Source organism: Aegilops tauschii, chromosome 2 (genome assembly GCF_002575655.3).
Source record: "Aegilops tauschii subsp. strangulata cultivar AL8/78 chromosome 2, Aet v6.0, whole genome shotgun sequence".
NCBI lineage: Eukaryota > Viridiplantae > Streptophyta > Magnoliopsida > Poales > Poaceae > Aegilops > Aegilops tauschii.
Window position 1 is genome coordinate 587,814,485 of NC_053036.3, and position 20,820 is coordinate 587,835,304.

A 20,820-nucleotide genomic window follows, 5' to 3' on the forward strand; every position below is an offset into this window, starting at 1 on the left:
TTCTCCTTCATGAAGAATCTATCAATTTCGATGTGTTTGGTGCGTTCATGCTGAACAGGGTTGTTAGCAATGTTTATTGCAAACTTGTTATCACAATGCAACACCATTGTGTTGTTTCTTAATACTCGAAGCTCTGACAGCAGGCTCCGCATCCAAATCATCTCACTCATGCTTACAGCCATAGCTCTATATTCAGCCTCTACGGTAGACCTTGCTACAACATCTTGCTTCTTGCTCCTCCATGACACAAGATTACCTCCCACAAATATGCAATAGCCTGATGTGGATCTTCTGTCATCTATGTTGCTTGCCCAATCAGCATCACAGTACCCTTCCACATCAAGGTGTTGGTTTAGTTTGAACCATAGTCCCTTTCCTAGACTTCCTTTCAAGTACCTTAGGATACGGTAAACGGCTTCCATGTGCCCAACCCTTGGATCATGCATATACCGGCTCACCACACTCACTTCATATGATATATCAGGTCTTGTGTGACAGAGGTAGATTAGACGCCCCACTAGCCTTTGATACCTCTCCTTGTTGACAGGATCACCTGACAGAGCACTTATTTTGTGGTTCCTATCCATAGGTGAGGCAATAGGACGACATCCCAACATCCCTGTCTCATTCAGCAGATCAAGAACATATTTCCTTTGGGTCAGAATTACTCCCTTGGATGAGCGAGCAATCTCAACCCCAAGAAAATACCGAAGTGGTCCAAGATCTTTGACCTCAAATGCATTTCCCAGTCTCTCCTTTAGGTCCTTGATTTCTTTTGCGTCATCACCAGTTATCACTATATCATCAACATACACTGCTAGAATAGTTATGTGTTTCTGCCTATCCATGTAGAAGACCGTATGGTCTCCATTGCACTGGGAGTATCCCATCCCAACAACCACGCGTTTGAATCTATCAAACCATGCCCGGGGAGATTGATTCAGACCATATAAAGATTTCTTAAGCTTGCATACCTTTCCATCTGTTTGACTATTTCCGAATCCAGGTGGTATCTCCATATAGACCTCCTCATGTAGGTCCCCATGGAGGAATGCATTTTTCACATCCAATTGATGAAGTGCCCATTCAAAATTCACAGCACAAGAAACTAGTGTCCTCACAATGCTCATCTTTGCTACTGGTGCAAAGGTCTCATCATAGTCTATTCCATAAGTTTGACTATAACCTTTCGCAACCAATCTTGCCTTGTACCTGTACACCTTCCCCTCAGGGGTTTGCTTCACTGTGAACACCCACTTGCAGCCCACTATCCTTTTTCCTGGTGGGAGTAGCACAAGATCCCATGTCTTGTTCTTTGGAGAGCACTAAGCTCTTCCTTCATAGCCTCCTTCCACCTGGGATCCTGCTTTGCTGTTCTCCAATCATTTGGAACGGATACAGATTGAAGAGATGAAATGAATGCTTTGTATGCAGGTGAAATGCATGAGTATGACACAAAATTAGCAATGTCATGTTCAAAACCATACAAATCTGGGGGCTTTCCAGCATTACTTCTAATTGCTCTGCGTTGGGCAATAGGTAATTCTAAATGCAATGGAGAGGGAGAAGCATCATCACCTATCTCTAATGACGGTGAGGATCTTGATGGTGAGAGGCCCGGAGAGATGACTGGAACACGAATGTCATCCTGGCACTGTGGCTGCTCTAGGGGTTCAGTCTGTTGTAGTTCCTCCTCAGCTCGCGCAACTTGCTCATTTTCAACTATTGTTCGCACCCCCTGATCGCGAAGATGCCTTCTCTGGTACACCTGCAACTCCTTGGTTGCAACCGGTCTCTCAGGAGAAGAAATCACCATAGGGTAGGGAATGGTTCCCACAACAACTCCTTCCTCTCCCATAGTGCCTCCAACAACTGCTTCTTCTCCCGTAGTGCATCCACTCTCCCCCTCTCTCCTGTCATCACCCTTAATGATATCACCCTTAATGATAGGGGAGAACTCACCCAAAAACTGCTCCAGGTCCCCTGCATTCTTGTAGTATGGCTCAGACTCCCGAAAAGTCACATCCAACTCACGAACAACTTCTTCTCAATCGGATTCCAGCACATATATCCCTTCTTTTTTGATGCATAGCCAACAAAAATACACTTTTTTGCCCTGGGATCCAGCTTGTCTATACCTGGATGGTGATCATGGACAAAGCACACACATCCAAACACCTTCGGAGGTAATTTAAAATTCTCTTTCACCCAGTAGAATTTCACATGGAGACTTCATACCCAAAACTCTGGATGGCATACGGTTTATCAGATAGGCTGCTGTCATCACAGCTTCACTCCATAAATTCTTCGGTATATTCATTTGAAACATCAATGATCTGGTAACCTCCAAGAGGTGTCTATTCTTTCGTTCGGCAACTCCATTTTGTGTTGGGGTCCCAACACAATTGGTTTGATGAATCATTCCCTGATCTGAGAGATAAGCATCAAAAACATAATTAATATACTCTGTCCCATTATCCGAGCGAAGAATTCGAACCTTCTTGTCAAATTGAGTGGCCACCATTTTGTGGAAGTCCTGGAAGCATGTGAGAACTTCACTCTTCTGCTTCATCAAGTAGATCCACGTCATACAAGTGTGACAATCAATGAATGTGGCAAACCATCTAAAACCACTCATAGATGTAACAAAACAAGGACCCCAAACATCTGAATGTATTAATAAGAACGGTTCATTACTTCGGAGACCAGTACTAGGATAAGTTGCTCGGGTATGTTTGCTAAACTCACAAGCATCACACACTAATTTGCTTCAATTTGCTTTCTTAAATAACTCAGGATACAAGAGACTCAAACTCCCAAAAGAAAGATGTCCTAGGCGACAATGATGCAACAAAATCTCAGCCTCAACACCTCCTACAGCCACAACGAGCGTGATTTCTCCTTGATCAATATACCACAGTCCATTACGCCACGTTCCAGTTCCAATCATCTTCCCGGTCCTATTCTCCTGGAAAAAACAATCATCCTCATCAAATATAACTCTGCACTTGAACTGTTTAATAGCAGAACTCACTGAAAGGAGATTGACTGGGAATGAAGGGACATGCAGAACTGAAGCTAATGCTAGTGACGGTGTGCATTCTACAGAACCTACACCCTTGATTGGTTGAAAGGTTCCATCTGCTATCTGAATGGTCTCTGAATAATCATGTGGAGTATAAGATGCAAATGCATCAAGGGAACCAGTAACATGTCTAGATGCCCCTGAATCTATAATCGAGTCAACATGAGGATGTATATATGTAGATGCAAGAGCCTGAGCCGGAGTACCTTTGCCCACTTGGGCATAGTTGGCATAATTACCAAAGTGATCCGCCTGAGGTATCGTGTCAGATCCCTGTGAACTTTCTGATGTATGGCTCTTCTGCCATTTCTCCCATTGTGCTGCTTGCTCACCCGTAAGCATGATGTGTGATGTTTCCCCTGCAACAGCATAGGCTCTAGTGCTGACACGACCTCTGCCACGTCCACCACGACCCCCATGATCACCACCTCGTCCTCCATGGCCCTCACCCCGGCCTCCACGGCCACCACCACGGGTCGCGCGTCCGCGTCCTCCAGATGGTGGAGCATAACACTCATAGCTCAGATGTCCTGTCCTTCCACAATTGTAGCATTCTCTATTGTCAGCCACATACACTGACCGAACAGGATTGCTGCTACCCACCATCACCCGCAGGCGAACCTCCTCCTGGACCATTGCTGAAATCGCCTCTTCCATAGTAGGCAATGTTGTCTGGTGAAACATGGCAGCCCTCCTTGGCTCAAACTATGTATTCAACCCCTTTAAGAAGTGTGTAACCCTTCTACGTTGCTGCCAAGCTTCACCAGCCTCAATATCACAAGAACATGTCAATTGCAATGGATCATAGTGGTCCAAATCAGACCATAGTTGCTGCAGCTCACTGGCTTACTCTTGGACAGTTTTCTCCCCTTGCTTGAGTTCACCCACCTTACTCTGGACCTCCACCATCATCATCACATTGCCAGCCCCAGAGTACATATTGCTCAACGTCTTCCAAATCGTCGGTGCACTTGCAATTGCTTCTATCATCCTAGAAATCGATGGAGAGATGGAATTCATCAACCATGCTGCAACCACAGAGTTGGTGGTGTTCCACACTCGCCAATCAACACTTGTTCTATCTGCAGGTTCTATGAATGTTTCCTGCACACAGTGCTCTACACCCTTTGTCCTCAAGATCAACTTCGCCCTCCTTGACCAGCTCAGATAGTTCTTGCTCCCGTCTAACTTCAATTCATTCGGCGTCAGCTCTAGCTTCAACTCGGGTGTTCCCACGGGAGCTTTTGATCCCATTATCCCCATTGCCATAAGATCCTGCAGCAAACTTCTCATATCACCTTTCGTAACGAGTGTGGATTCTCCCTGAGCCTCCTTCTCCAGCTTATCTTGTGCTGCTTTCTTTGCAGCTTCAACCTCCTCAGGATTCATCTCCGTTGAACGCAAGAACAGAGCTCCCCAACTGCTGCACTTCCTCACATAAGAAAACAACAGGGAGTAGAAACAAGCCTCCTTTCTTCACTCCCTTTCCTTTCCTACCCAGCAGCTGTCTTCTTCCTCCCCTTACTCACCCCTGTGAGCAATCTTCCAGCTGCAGATCCCCTTCTTCCCAGCCTTCGAATCCTGCACAGCCAGCCGTCTGGCTAGCCTCACCAGCTGCACGCCAGCGAGCAGCTCTCCACCTCCACGCACGGTCAATTCCCCCCCTCACCTCCGGCCACCATGGAGCAGCACTCCTCCATAGTCGCCGCCGCCACCACCACCCCTTGGAAACCTAGCTCTAATACCATATTGGATTTGGGGGAAAATATCTGTCGTGTCTCTCCCCCTGGACACCCTCTCCCTTTTATTAACTCTTTTCAGTTTAGACCCTGTACAACCAGAGTATTACACACACACACACACACACACACACACACACACACCCCAACATATATATAATGGTGTTCTAAAAGAAAAAAAGACCTCCAAGGTGATGTTTCCCGTTTGTGTTTGGCCCAGCCCTGCGTGTGTCAAGACTAAGTTCCCACGGAACGTGGTATGACACCTCCGATAGAACAAAAGATGAATCCCTCACATTTTCGAGGGCAAGTTTGTTAGTTATATCTAAAATACTCACTCTGTCCATAATATAAGACTTTTTTGCAAGCTAATGTAGCTTGTGAAACGTCTTATATTGTGGGACGGTGGGAATACACGGCCTGGAGCTAGTGCATACAAGAAGGTGTATGACACCATGTTAGTCTATACAAGCATCATGACACAATCACCTGCAAAAAAGCATCATGACACAATAACACAAGCCATCTCATAGGGAAAAAGTAGGATTATCAATTCATAATTTTTTTTATTTTTCCTTCTATATCCAAGTCACCTAGTGAACATTGTGTACGATCAACATCCAACCATTCCCATGCACGACTCATTCATATATAATAACCTACACACTAAGATTTATTGCAATTACATGTTGCTAAATTGCATTCCTTTTATACTTCAGTTTTACCGCGAATAATGTACAACTTTAGGTGATAATCAACAGAGAATTAGGAAAACTGAAATAATAACGCAAACAAAAAGGGAAGTACAGCACTATAGAGAGGTATCACCCATACCCAAAAAGACCAAGTGACAAAGACAATTCCCACATGCAACTTGAACTGATTAATTGTTAAGAAACAATAGTTTGTCCAACTTGATCACTCGAAGAAGGCAATTTATGTCAGATCATCTGTAGACGGACTCGAGAGGCCGGATTCAAGCTCATGTGATGAATGCACGGCCGTGCTATCCATCGCCGGCCTTCCTGGTCGATCGATCTGAGAAGTTGTGCTTGTCAGCAGGGCAACTATTGCAGACATGGTTGGCCTGTCGCTGGGCATTTCTTGGACACAGAGGAGTCCAATCTGGATGCATCGTTTCAGCCCGGACAAGAGCTCAGGCTCAGATTCAGGAAGTGGCAATGCTATTGATGTGTCAAGAAGTTCCACGGTCTTGCTCTGTTCCCAGAGTCCCCAAGCCTGCCAAAGGAGATTTGCTGACTTTTTATTCGAGCATGTAGAATCGTGTATAATGGTCTTGCATCTCAAAATGAAAAATGGTGAATTGTCTTTATTTACTTTGAAAAACTGTGCAGATGCATTGACTTGAAATTTAAATTTCAATGTATTCAACGCTGGCATTGCAATAAACCAAATTGAGGTATCGCCCCTTCGTGTAAAACGCATCTGAACCATTTTTTTCAAGTTTTTCTTATTTCGATCTGGCTATTTTCGAACAACATATTAGAAAATAAATTTAGCATACAATGGTTAAGCAACCGCTAACTAAAGCAGGACTTACATGCAAAAGTAGCCTCTGCATGCTGCCGTTCCTTTGCCCGCTGAGCGTCTCCAAGAGGATAACTCCAAAGCTGTAGACGTCGCATTTCAGTGTCATCTCTCCTTGTCTCTCGTACTCCGGGGCTGCATATCCCCTTCATGAAACCAACAATGTGAGGTATATATCGAGTAATCATGTCGTCTCAATTTCTTCTAGTGAAGATATATATTTTTACTTACGGTGAAACAACAACTGTCTGATCAGGCGCCATCTGATCAACGGCGAACAGCTTCGCGGTGCCAAAGTCCGCAACCTTGGCATTTCATTCGTCGTCCAGAAGAATGTTGCCCGGCTTGAGGTCCCTGTGGATTACACTCTTGCCCGATCCACCGTGAAGGTATGCAACACCATGCGCGATGCCGTGGATTATTTCCAGTCTCTTTGCCCAGTTCAGTGAAGCACGAAGGCTAGGTGTGCCTATCCACACCAAATATATAAAAATAATTTCATTACATACTTCCATCTAGTATTATAGTACAACAACACCTAGAATTGACACATAGAAATTTCAAACAAAGTGACCAAGTGAGCTAGGAGGCATGAATGCGTTCCAAACGCATGAAGTTTCCGAGAGGTGCGTAGTTTGATTTTTCATAATAAGTGGAAAAATATTATGAGTTTCAGAAAGTAGGTAGTACCGAATATGTAGACGTTCAAGCTCTTGTTCTCCATGTATTCATAGACGAGTATCCTCTCCTTGCCTTCGTTACAGTAAGCAAGGAGGCGAACGAGACTGCCATGCCGGAGGCCGGCCATCACTTCTACTTCTCTCGCGAAATCTTTCTTGCCTTTCCTAGTGAGAGCCGCCTGCTTAAGCCTCTTAACAGCAATCATTTTTCCTTGAGGCAGCTGCCCCTGTGATTTTGAAGTTGTAGATGTTAGTCAGGAATTTGAATTCAGAGCTTGGCAATGACAGTTCTCTGTATGCCAGTATCAAAACTGATGAATTTTTTCCGTGAATTATGGTCACGCCGCTCACCCTTCAACATTAGTTTTAGAATGTTAAACTTTCCATATGCTATTGTCGAAATTTTACGAAGTCTATGCAAAAAATTCCAGTTGACATGATGTATATATGTAAAAGGAAAACAAAATTTTCATACAATAAGCACTGACCTTATAAACAATGCCGAATCCACCTTGACCGATAATATTACTCTCAGAAAAATTTCCAGTGCCATGCTTTATAGTAGCTAGATTTAGCAAAGGAACGGCCATGGATGGATTTTGAGGAATAGCGCCTGAAACGAGACCATCATGTCATTATGTATTAACAAGTGGTATGATTAATTGGCTATTAACAAGTTTGAAACTGTCTTATGTAGCAAATATTGGTAGCTTCCCTTTTCTCCTCAATGAAAGATAAACAGCAGAATGAACCATCAGAGTAGAATTTACCTAAGATTCTGCACTTCCATCTCCACCAAAACACAAAGACGACCAGAAGAAGAGTAACAATAGAAGCTACAGGTGCCACAACAAGTGCAGTAGGAAACCCTTTACTTTTGCGGCCATGGCCATCTGCTACTGCTATGCATGGCAGCAAAAGGAAAAAATCAGAGTGCAAATCAGTACTTATCCATATGCAAAAACTTCATAAATAGTTTGATTGTGACCTTAAACACTGATCTTTTTGGTGCAATATTTATAAGAAAAAAGTATATCTTTTGTCTCACAATTTTTGGCGGAATCTAGATTTGGTCCTCAACTCTGAAATCGGACAATTTGCACCCCCATCCCACCCCCAACTACTGAAACCGGACAAGGTTTGTCCCTAGTCTCAGTTTTGACTAGTTTTGGTTCTGACTCACCCCGGGTTAGCCGGTGTTGACTTAAATTCGCATACTATTTTAAAATTGGGTAACTTTGTCGAAAATCGCATACCTTTCTCAAATCCGCGTACACTTTGGAAGTTCGTGTACTCTTTTAAAATCACGTTCTTTTTTTTTCAAATCTGTGAAAGTTTTCCAAATCAGAGTGTATTTTTTTTCAAATCCGTGTTCTTTTCCTGATTCGCATAACTTTATAAAATTCACGTACTTTTCAAGTTGCTGTAATTTTTTCAAATCCATGAACTTTTTTGAAATCCAGTGTTTTTCCCAAATCAGCATACCTTTTTCAAGTATGCGTACCTTTTCTAGTTTGCGATTTTTAGAAATTCATGAACTTTTTCCAAATAAAGTATGTAATTTTGAAAAAATATGCGGATGTGAAAAAAGCATGCACATTTAAAAAAATACGGATTTGGAAAAAGTACACGAATTTGGAAAAATTGCAAACTTGGAGAAGGTATGCCGATTTGCAAAAATTACATGAATTTCAAAAAAGTATGCGGATTTGAAAAAAGCACAAGAATTTCAAAATTGTTCAAGGATTTAAAAAAGTGCACGAATTTGAAAAAATTATGCGACCTTAGAGAAGTATGTGAATTTCAAAAGAGTTGATGCATACGAAAAAAGTACGTTAATTTGAGTCAGCATGGTCAAAACCAGGGTGAATCATCAATAAAACTGGTCAAAACTGAGTCGAGGTATGAACCATGTACACGATTTCAGTAGTTGGGGTTGCAAGTTGTCTGGTTTCGGAGTCAAGGGACCAAATCTAGACTCCGCCAAGAGTTAAGGAACAAAAAGTATACTTTTCTCGAGAGCAGGGTTTTGGTTCCCGACTCAGATGAGCCCTGGATTGAACAGTAAATGCGTTTAAATTATCAAACAAATTCAAAGAAAATTGTGGTGAAAGATGCTTAATCCTGGGATGCTCGTGCAAATTTTGGTGAGGTTTGGACATTCGAGGAGCTCGTGGCAAAAAAAATCCAGGTCTAAGAGAAGCATTTGAAAAACTATACTATTCATGCCTCGATTTGTCTTTTTTGCCGCCCGCGCCCCGAATGTCCAAATGTCATCAAAATTTGCATGAACATCACACACATGCGCATCTTACTTATATAAAAAATTTAAGATTTTTTTTCTATTTTTGGCGTCACCAGGCTTTTCTGAACCCGGGCTCCAAAGTGGATTATCGACTTTTCTCTATTTACAATGGGTGTGGCTAGGTCTCAGCTAAGATTTAACCAAATCTCAGTCAAATGACATAACATGCCAAAAAAACTGAAAAGAAAATTTTGCATGAATCTCAATGTAAGATTTCACGAACATGACATTGACCGAGACTTTGTTTAAATCTCAATCGACTGAGATTTAGCAATGCTGATTTATAATGTCCATTTGCATGTAAGTCAATTCTGAAATCATTCGCCCGTTAGATAAAAAAGATATGTATTTGTAAGCCCAGTCAATTTCTTTCATGATAGAATGACATGAAGGCAGGATTACGTGGATGGATAATGTGTACATACCGAATTCTGACTTTGACAACCTCAGGAAGAGATCCTGCTTGCTGTCAATAAGGCGCAGGTCAACGATGGCATCCGTCCACATGACGCAGCCGCTACGGTTGCCGCCGCCCCGGATATCGGCGGCGGCGTAGGCCAAGCACGAGCAGTTGGCGAGGCACTTCGCCGAGCACTCGTCCAGCGTGGCGACGTCCAAGTCCACCGTCGCATTCTGCGTGTCGGGAAGCTTGACTCTCGGCACCACCTTGAAGTGGTCAGTCGTCGTCCCGCCGCCACACTCCAGTCCCGCGTCTCGTCGACATCCGCCCGCGTACTGCTTCATCCGCCACGCCGACGGCGAGTCGGGGCTGAACCCCGGCACGCAGCCGCAGAACGACGACGACGCCGCCTCGGGGTTGCAGAGGCCGAACGACCCGCACTTGGCGTAAGCTTCGCAGGTGTTATCCCTCGCCGCCCTGGTGAAGTAGGGGATCCACTCCCCGGTGTCCGCCTTCCATACCAGCCGCTCCGCCACGCCAGTGTAGTTCACCACGACGCGAGTCAGCGGCGCGCCGGGCACGGCGGTGTACCCGTACGTTATCTCCGTCGACCTGTCCGTCAGGCCACTCACGTGCAGCGGGTACATGTCCGCGTACGTCGACGCCTCCTCGACGCCGTTGAAGATGAGCCCGTTCCACGGCCCCGTGCGGTACGCCTTGACGTCGCGGTACCACAGGACGAGCTCCGGGAGCCCCTTGGTTTCCAGCGTGCGGCGGTAGTCACCCGGAGACGGGTCGTCGGCCGATCGCCACGACGTGAGCTGCAGCTCGGATTTGGCCCACAAGATCTTGCCCAGCTTCATGCCGGGCAGCAAGGTGTCCGACGGGTGGTCGAACGACTGCCACCGGTAGGCGTCGCTGCTGCCGTTGCGCACGACCAGGTTGCCGGACTCGAGAAGCTGAGCCGTCGCGGCGGAAGGGCCGCCGGAGAAGTACGAAGACCAGACCGTCCGGCGGGAGCCGTCGAGGAGGACGAGGGTGGCCGCGTCGTTGAACACCAGCATGCCGGACCTGTCGGGCAGAGGCTGGTCGCGGTTGGCGACCCAGTAGACGGTGTGGTTGGACACGGAGAACCATATGCCGAGGTACCTCTTGGTGGACGCCCCGGGAGAGAAGAAGCCGAGGGTGAAGGTGCCGCTGCCGCCGGCCGAGACGAGCGTGTCGCCGTCGGCGTCGGTGAGGTTCTGGCCTTTCTCGAGCTTGTCAGCGGCGGGGGCCTGGATGGGAAGGAGCGAGATGCATAATGCCAAGAAGAGCAGCCGGAGGAGGATAACCTTGCCGGTTGCCCTCATGACGGATGTTTGCTTGCTTGTGCTGTTCTGTTGCTGCACATCGGAGAAATAATGTTGGTCATGCACTGAAGGCGTTTCTTGGCATCCGAAACAGAAGATAAATTATCCTAGTCTAGCTAGTTCAACGCCGGCTAACCAGCTGGTCGGTACTTGAAAATGGCATTTTTTTAAATCGCTGAATTAAATTTCCAAGAACTTGCAACCGTATATCCAAATTGATTTCAATTGTCAATGTGAGGGGAGGAGAGGTCATACGCTTCAGAAATAGTATTAGCTCAAGCAGGTGGTTCTAGCTAGACTGATTAGAGTAATGGATCAAAGCTAGGCGCGTCGGATGTGACTATCCAATGTGTTGCCAACTGGTCATCGCTACTATCAACACTGGTGTTGCCAACTTGCCATGATCTACAGGCCTCCATGCCGTAATTTTGTCAACCCAATACTTAATAAAAATCAATACTTTTTCGATTAGATCTTAAGAAATCATGGACGGTAGATTAGAGCGGGCGATGCGAACCAACCTGTGGTTGGATGGTTAGAGGGACACTGGTATCCCCAGCCCATCTGGGTTTAAGTCCTGGTGCTCACATTATTTCTGAATTTATTTCCGGATTTCCGACGATGTGCTTTAAGTGGGAGGAGGCATTTCCGTCGACGATGTGGTGCCTACGGTGACTTCGTAAATCTCAAGACGATATGCCGGCTCAGTCTCTAGAAGGTGCTAATAGAGGTAGGGTGTGCGTGTGCTTTCATAGGGGAGAGTGTATACGCGTATGTATGAGTCTCCTGATTTGTCACTTTCATATACTAGTGGGAAATTTTCATTATAGAACTTAACTTGTATATTCCGATGACGGGCTTCCTCAAATGCCCGAGGTCTTCATGAGCAAACAAGTTGTATGCACACACACTTAGTTTCAGTATTAAGTTTTCATACACTTAGCTCTAGTGCATCCATTGCATGGCAATCTCTACTCCTCGCATCAATATCCATTGAAAGGCATCTCCATTGCCTATCGATCCGCCGAGTTAATACTAGATTTTCTCTACTATTGTCTTCCCTTATTCCTACCAACATATTCTATTCCACCCGTAGTGCTAAGTCCATGACTCATGCTCATGTACTGAGTGAAGTTGAAAATGCTGAATCGCGTGAAAAAAGTATAATGCAATTGCCTGATATAACACCGGGGTGCTCATGACTTGTACTTATGTTAGGAAGACAGGGTCATATGCCATGCTTACATAATTCAATGAGTAGATAACCGTCACGTCCAGTAAACACCTCTCCAGCATTGAAGATACGCGGACACCAAGGACGCGATGCGGGTGGTGCCTGTAGAAGGACAAGATGTGGACTGTGCAATCGCGATGTATTGATCGGTGCACCAGGCACGTATATATAAGTACAGAGGTGGGCCACAACCTCAACTATACAAAGGAAACAGGAGGTGGGCCCTACACACAAATATACACGTACACAATATACTCAACACCCCCCCTGCAGTCGAAGCGGCGCCAGTGACGCAAAGACTGGAACGAAACTCCTCGAAGGTGGAAGTCGGCAGACCCTTCGTCATCACATCGGCGAACTGTTGTGCAGTCGGCACATGAAGAACCCGAATGCATCCGAGAGCCACCTGCTCGTGCACAAAATGAATGTCCAGCTCAATGTGTTTAGTCCGGCGATGCTGAACGGGGTTGGCGGAGAGGTACACCGCGGAAACGTTGTCGCAGTAGACAACCGTAGCCTGGGAGACGTCGTGATGCAGCTCCTGAAGTAACTATCGTAGCCAGGTGCACTCAGCAACAGCGTTGGCCACAGCTCGGTACTCAGCCTCTGCGCTGGAGCGCGAAACCGTGGGTTGTCGCTTGGATGACCACGAGACGAGGGAAGGACCGAGGTAGACGCAGTAGCCAGAGGTGGACCGACGAGTATCTGGGCAGCCAGCCTAGTCCGCATCAGAGTAGGCCATCATCTCCAGAGAAGTGGACGCCGTGAGTGTCAGCCCGAGGGTCATCGTGCCGCGGATGTAACGGAGGATCCGCTTCACGAGAGTCCAATGGGAGTCACGAGGGGCGTGCATGTGGAGACACACCTGCTGAACAGCATACTGAAGATCCGGTCTGGTGAGAGTCAAATACTGAAGAGCACCGACGATAGACCGGTAGAAAGGAGCATCCGACGCTGGCAAGCCCTCGAGAGCAGAAACCTTGGCCTTCGTGTCAACAGGAGTAGCAACAGGGTGACAGTTGAGCATGCCAGCACGCTCAAGAAGCTCATGCGCATACTTCTGCTGATGAAGAAAGAAACCGTCCGGGCGCCGAACGACCTCAATGCCAAGGAAATAATGTAGAGCACCCAAGTCCTTGATGGCAAACTCGTCACGCAGCCGAAGAGTAATTTGCTGAAGAAGAGCTGCGGAGGAGGCCGTCAGGATGATGTCGTCGACGTAAAGGAGCAAATATGCAGTCGTGTCACCATGGCGATAGACAAACAATGAGGCGTCCGAACGAGTGACGCTGAAACCCAGTGTCTGAAGAAACCCGGCAATCCGCTGGTACCAGGCACGGGGTGCTTGCTTGAGTCCGTAGAGAGATCGGGACAGCAGAGACACATGGCCAGGAAGTGAGGCATCGACAAAACCGGTGGGCTGCTCACAATACACCTGCTCCTCAAGATGGCGGTAGAGAAAAGCGTTGGAGACATCCATCTGATGAACATGCCAGCTTCGGGACACCGCAAGCTGGAGGACGGTGCAGATCGTGCCCGGTTTAACAACTGGGGCAAACGTCTCAGTGAAGTCCACTCCAGCACGCTGGCGGAAACCACGAACCACCCAGCGAGCCTTGTAGCGCTCAAGAGTACCATCTGAGCGGGTCTTATGGCGGAAAACCCACTTGCCGGTGATGACGTTGGCGCGAGGAGGCCGGGGAACCAGTGTCCAGGTACGGTTCCGCTGAAGAGTGTCGAACTCTTCCTGCATCGCCGCAAGCCAGTGTGGATCACGAAGGGCTGCGCGAGCGGACGCGGGAAGAGGAGACGGCTCCACGGTGGAGGCGGCGAGGACATACTCATCGTGCGAGTACCGGAGGCTCGGACGATGAACACCGGTGCGGGCCCGTGTAACAGGGCCAGTCGGCGCCATCGGAGCCACCGGCGAGGCGGCCGGCGACACGGGCGAGGCGGCCGGCGTCGGGGCCGGTGAGGCGGCCGGCGTCGTAGCCAGCCAGGGGGCCAGCGTCGGGGCCGGCGAGGCGGCCGGCGTCGGGGCCGGCGAGGCGGCCATCGTCGAGGCAGCCGAAGTGGCGCCCGAGTCGGGGGCGGCGGGTGAAGGAGGGGCGCCAGCCGCGCCGTCGGGGTCGGCCGAGGAGGCCGAGGATGCAGGCGCCGGCGTGGGAGTGCGAGGACCGCCAAAGCCCGGAGGCGGTCCACGGGTCGAACGGGGCCGTCCACCTGACGGAGTCGCCAGAGGGCCGCCGGTGGCCGGCGGTGACGAGCCGACAAGAGGTACCTGCTGCTGAAACGGAAACACCATCTCATCAAAGTAAACGTGTCGGGAGGGGAGGCAGTGGCGGAAGCGGGGGCGATCGGCGGAAGCGGCCTCGGGAGAGGCGGCGGCGGCGGAAGGCGGGGTGGTGGGGAAGGGGCGGCGGAAACCAGCGGCGGCGGCGGCGACCGAGAAGACGGTGGCCGCGGCGGCGGCTGATGGCGGCGGCGGGGAGGAGTGGCGGCGGGGAGGAGCGGCGGCGGCTTAGGGTTTTAGGATCGTGCTGCGATAGATACCATGTAGAAGGACAAGATGCGGGCTCTGCAATCGCGATGTATTGGTCGGTGCACCAGGCACATATATATAAGTGCAGAGGTGGGCCACAACCTCAACTATACAAAGGAAACAGAAGGTGGGCCCTACACACAAATATACACGTACACAATATACTCAACAGTGCCCTCGGCCGGTGAGTCGTTTCGACGCGAGTGAGAGCTCACGTCCACTCTGGGCCAGTGTCAATATGGAGTGTCTGCTCTAGAATTGCATGAATGTGGTAAAATGACTTCGGGCAGGAAAGGGCACGGGCGAGGGAGAGGGCTTGGGTGCGCCAGGGTTGTCGGACGCTTACTTGGCAGCAGTTCGAACGACCGCAAAACCCCATTCGCTTTCGGTTTGCGAGAAAAATAGCGACCGGACTACCGAGCGGATCGATACAGGACTGTGTTAGATGTAAAATACGTCCGGACCACACGATCCGAATGATTGCGGCTAGTTTGAGAGTCTACGTTAGAGATGACATTAAGTCATTGGTTCAAAGCTGCTAGCGAAGGTTTTTTTTACGGTTGTGTGTACCAGGAGCAGGCCGAGCAGCTGAGTGCTGGCTGAGGCATAATATGGCGATTGGCCGTAGCCGAAATCGCTAATTACGGAGTACTTTTTGCAAAGATTATTCACATCTTTTCAGGTTGCGATAAATGACACACTCCATGTACACTACTTGTCGCAATCTGGAAGTTTTTCTTTTTTTCCATAGATTCGTTCATTCAAAATGTTTTATCTTTTAAACAGTGCGTCCAAATCTCGAACCATTTTCACTATTCGATTCCTTGCGTCGAGATCTTTAATACTAGATCTCATGTTGATACGTTCTGACAAACCTTTTATTTCATAAAAAAAAAACCCGGATTCCTCTACGAAGAGGCACTCTCGTGGAAGCAAAGCAAGTAAATATATGCCCCTCGCGAAACAAAGATGTTTTTTCCCTTTTCCGGAGAGGCACGAATCCGTTCCTACACGAGAAGTAAATCTGTACCTCTCGCAGAAGGAAAAAACATGTTCTCAAGAGGCACGGCCGTGCCTCTCACGGAAGCGAATCCGTGCCTCCGCGAGAAGTAAACATGTGCCTCCGCGAGAAGTAAAAATATAAACATGCTTTTCACGCAAAAAGAAATTCAAAATTTTTGGTTCCAAAACCGAAGATAAACCAAGGAAATACCGGAAAGCAGGAAAACAAAAAAAATCTAATAGCCCAAAACGCGTAAAAAAATTCGAAGGGAGCGCCAAGAGCGCGACATGTGGCGGCGGTTGAGAGGCGGGCAGGAGCGGCGGCGCCCACGCCAGCAACCTCGTCAGCGTGCTGCCGGCGACGAGCGTCGGTGGCGGCGTTCGAAGCAGCGTGAGGAGGCGTGGCCTTGACGGGGAGCTCGGGAGGAGCATGGGTGTCCACTGCTCTTGTGGGGATCCAGATCTAGATCCCGTAACACATCAGATGTTGTGCTGAAGGAAATTGCATCAACAACTTAGTTGTTAAACCTAGTCTAGGTAAATAGTTGCTCCTAGCCATCTGATTAAAATCAGATCCAACGGGCGATAGAGACGGCGGACGCACGCCAACATATAGGTATGCCTGTTCGGGAGTCAGAGTTCTTACGGACTCATTCACATAGGTGGCCCATAAAAGACCGCAATCTTGCTCCACCGCCTACCAAACCGGCTTCCGATCTGAGGCGCACTACGGCGGCAGAGATCCAGTCTTGCCGGAACAACATGGCATCGAGCACTGGGCTGCCCAACCAAGTCGTGGCAACGTATTGCCGGCAAGACACGCATCGCCGGGATCACCATGGACCCTAACTGGTAAAGTGTAGTTCCTGTTACCCCGATCAATGACAGGGATATGTCTTCTCACCTGATGGAATTCTATCACGCCATGCGGCTTGCAGGAGGGATTGGGCGGACCTGATCGCCGGGCCGGCAGGCCTGATCACCGAGCGTGTCCTCGCGGACGATGTTGCCGACTACCTCCGCTTCCGCGGGGTGTGCCGGACGTGGCGGCAGTGCACGGCGTCCCCGCACGCGTACGGCAGCCTAGACCGCCGGTTCCACCCTCGGCGGTGGATCATGCTCCCGCAAACCATGGGCGACGTTCGGAAGCGCCGCACCTTCATGAACGTCTCGACAGGGGAGCGCCTCCAGGTGAGCCTCCCGGAGCTCTGCTACCAGCACGTGTTCGGGACCAGCTCCGACGGCCTCATGGTGCTGTGCGACAGGCGTACCTACGTCATCCGCCTCATCAACCCGCTCACCCGGCAGCTCACCAGCCTCCCAGACGCGACCACGCTGCAGTACACGGCGAGCAGCCAACAGCGTACCAGCGGGTACACACTGAAGTTCCTCCAAGTGTTTGGAGCTGGTCTCGCCGACGACTCGACCGTGGCCCTCCACTTTGGCGGGACCTGGCTGGCCACCGCCAAGCCCGGCGATAAGCAGTGGACACGGTTGCACCACATATGGGACAACATGATCATTGCAACCTTGCCGTTCGCAGGCCGCTTCTACTGCGTCACCGAGAAGGCCATCATGGTGCTGGACACCAGCCAGCGGCAGCCGCCGGACTGGGTGATTTTGATTCCACTAATGTGCGGTACGATCGGACCATGAAACTAGTGGACAATGATGGGGAACTGGTTTTGGCGCGTCGGATCCCGCTTGACCGTAAAAACCCTCTTCGGGGTGGCTACGAGGTGCACCGGGTGGATTTGGAAGCGGGAATCACCTTGCCCATGCAACAAGGGTTCGGTGGACGTGCCTTGTTCGTCGGCACGCCAAGCCACCTGGGGCCAGGGCGTGCTCTTTTGTTGCCCGCCGGGCTGTTCTCTCATGTGCTTGGTGACACCGTTTACTTGTGCAACGCCACCATTGCTGACCCGCCGAGAATTGAGGCCTGCCGCCTCCTTTATGGCGATGCCCGGTCATCAAGCGCCATTGGGGCCACTGGTCTCTCATATGGCCACCACAACCGAGCCTACATTGGCGATGCCCGGCCATGCAACGTCATCGACTACGTGTCTCGCTACGTGTGTGGTTCAAAGATCATTGTAAAGCCGCGACGTCGTAGTGAACGACAGGCGCGCCATGGCCCGACTAGTGTGCACATCAGATCTGTGTAATATATGGGTCGTCAAAGCCAATAGTTCTGCTCGATTTCTTATGAAGCTGATTAATTATACTATAATTTCTTTTCTACCGTTTATGATCAGTTTCTTATGTTGCTGCTTAAACTATACCAGAATTGCTACTTTACTGTTGATTGCAAACACGCTAAATCATGGTCCGCTAAACCCGGAACAGGCACCGCTATCGATTTTTTTAGCTAAAAAGACCGCCATGCAATTGGACCAGAAAAAACCGAGTGAACCGGTCGGTTTTCGCATGAACCAGAGGTATAAAACCGGCAGTTGAACCAGTGGCATGCACAAATATAGAAAAGTAACCTGTGTCAAAGTGGATTTGAATCCAAGATGCTAGATATATGTGTGTAAGTTGTAGCTTTGGCACTATAACCATATTGGCTATCCAACTTTCGTATCAAATTTAAGTAAATGATTGTATTTTACATCTATTTAGTACGACACTAGTACACGGAAAAAATATGATATAAGAAAACAGAAATGTAACCGGCGAAACCGGCAATCCGACTGGTAAAAACCTGTACCGGCGGCCTTGCCGGTTCTATCACAGGTTCGGTTTTTTAAGCTATGGTCCTAGTATCTTGCTGCCGCAGTTGTTGCACTCGGCTGGGGTCGTGCTCACCATCTTGCTGGTTGCAGCACCGCCTTTGCCGGTACAGCTAGGCGTCGGCGGTTCGCAGCTGTGGCCAAGTGAACAGAGGGATCTATCAGTTAGTGGGCAATTAGTAGAGGAAATTAAGGCTTTGCTGTCTACGTTCCAAGATGCTAGAGTTTCCTGGGTGCGTCGATTTAAGAACAAAGTCGCGCATATCCTAGCTAGAAAGGGTTGCTGTAAGTCATTATGTAAAACTTGGTTTCATGTGGCTCTAGAGTGTATTAGCTCGGAGATTACCGCAGAGGAGGCTATGAACTTTGAATAAAATGGCAACGTTTCCCTCAAAGGAAAAAGAGATAGGATTAGATCAATTTGAAACGCGTTTTTTTTATGACATGGAGTTTGAAACACTGAATCAACGGAGACCGACGGCCGGACGACGATTGCTGGGATTAGAGTTTGATCAACGTGCGATCGTGACGTTCGCGGGTATACTATATATTCAACCCTGACCACGACCGACGTACCTAAACAGCCCGGATCGATATGGCAGCCGTCCCCTCTGTTGCCGACGGCCGCAATGTCACGGCGGTGACGGGGGCGGTGAGCGAGGTGCCGATGGTGACGGGCACGCATGAGTTCACGATTCGCGAGTACAGCCGTACCAAGGGCATGGGCGTCGGCAAGTCGATCCTGTCGCAGCACTTCTCCGTCGATGGCCGCCGGTGGCACATCCGCTTCTACCCGGACGGCTACAGCACGGCGGATGGCGGGTGGATCGCCTTGTACGCGCAGACGCTCCACAAGCCGCAGTTCCGGCCCGTGAGCGCCGAGTTCACCTTCCAGCTCCTCGGCCCCGACGGCGACGTCCGCCACACGCGGCGGTCCGACCGGGCCTGCAAGTACGACACCTTGTGCAGCAGCTGGGGCATCCGGCGCTACATCACCCGGGCGCACCTCGAGAGCGCGGCGCTGGGCGCCATCCACGCCGACTCCATCACCGTGCGCTGCACCGTGACGATCCACAAGGCGCGGAGGAGGAGCCTCGCCGTCAACCGCCCGGGCCTCGTCAAGATGCCACCGCCGCCGCCGTCGAACCACGGGGAGAACGCCATCCGGTTCCTCGCCGGCAGGAAGGCCCCCTTCGACGTGCGGTTCGAGGTGGACGGCGAGGTGTTCGAGGCGCACCGGATGGTGGTGGCCGCGCAGTCGTCGTGGTTGGAGGGCCTCCTCTACGGCCACGGCCGCGAGGCGGGGAAAGATCTACTGCTCGAAGTAGGCGGCGGCATTGTCACCGCGGAGGCGTTCAGGGGCGTGCTCCACTTCATCTACACCGACGAGCTCCCCGGCGATGCGACCAAGGGGCGGGGGTCGTACGATGTGACGCTGCGGCTGTTCGAGGCCGCCGACTACTACCTGATCGACAGGCTGAAGCTGATGTGCGCGTGCAGGCTGGGCGACTTCATCAAGGACTCCACCGTGGATACGCTCATGGAGATCGCGGAGGCCTACTCGTGCAAGGACCTCCAGGAGGCGTGCCGGAACTTCGCGGCGTGCAGGGGGTTGAGATTGCTGCCTAACCTAGGAAACATACAGAGCGCGATAAGGAAGAGGTTAACGTCCAGCGGCGCCGCTGCTCCGGCGACGAGGAGGATCATGGACATGGCGTCCACGAGTGGCGCTGACACTGAGTGAAGTTTTTTTTTCATGGTAATACGTGTCTCATTTATATCATAACGACCATAATATAAGTCACGTACATAACGACCTAACAAAACTGAAAAGACAGCAGAACGCTAGCCTTTGCACACAGGAACATCAGTCAAGAAGTAAAATTACAAATAAGACTGAAGAATCCTCTGAGCTTGACACCAACGCCCGTCACCTGCCTCGGGCAACACCATAGCAGCCATCAAAGGAGGAAATGACGGATCACCTCCACACCCGAGCTCGACGCGGCTCCATCGCTGATATGCAGCTTTGCGGACCTCCAAGGTGGCTCGCCAATAAAGGCGAAGACATTGCCGTTGAATGAATCAGACCGGGGCAACACCCTCGACACGTCATCGAACTCCAGATCTGGCACCCCCGCCCAACTAAGACGTTGGAGGAGGAAACCATACCTGCATGCCACGAACCACGAACCCAGATC

The 20,820-nt window shown here is 49.7% G+C and overlaps 1 protein-coding gene, 1 long non-coding RNA gene and 1 pseudogene across 2 annotated transcripts; 1 reads left to right on the forward strand and 2 right to left on the reverse strand.

Moving 5' to 3' along the window:
* Positions 1 to 2,656: 2,656 nt before the first annotated feature.
* LOC120973775 (uncharacterized) lies at positions 2,657 to 4,999 on the reverse strand. The gene is made up of 2 exons (XR_012203381.1): positions 3,292 to 4,999; positions 2,657 to 2,968 (listed from the first exon to the last, which is right to left on the reverse strand). It is a non-coding gene; the product is annotated as an uncharacterized lncRNA (long non-coding RNA).
* A 761-nt stretch (positions 5,000 to 5,760) lies between these two features.
* Positions 5,761 to 10,836, reverse strand: LOC109745061 (receptor-like serine/threonine-protein kinase SD1-8; annotated as a pseudogene).
* An 8,378-nt stretch (positions 10,837 to 19,214) lies between these two features.
* LOC109745078 (BTB/POZ and MATH domain-containing protein 2-like) lies at positions 19,215 to 20,363 on the forward strand. Its single transcript, XM_020304220.1, has one exon. It carries the CDS (start codon positions 19,215 to 19,217, stop codon positions 20,361 to 20,363), a length of 1,149 nt encoding a protein of 382 aa, XP_020159809.1.
* The last annotated feature ends 457 nt before the right edge of the window (positions 20,364 to 20,820 follow it).

What these genes read in the sequence shown, in the direction of transcription:
- LOC109745078 (XM_020304220.1), top strand. Translation starts at nt 19,215, where the DNA reads ATGGCAGCCGTCCCCTCTGTTGCCGACGGCCGCAATGTCACGGCGGTG.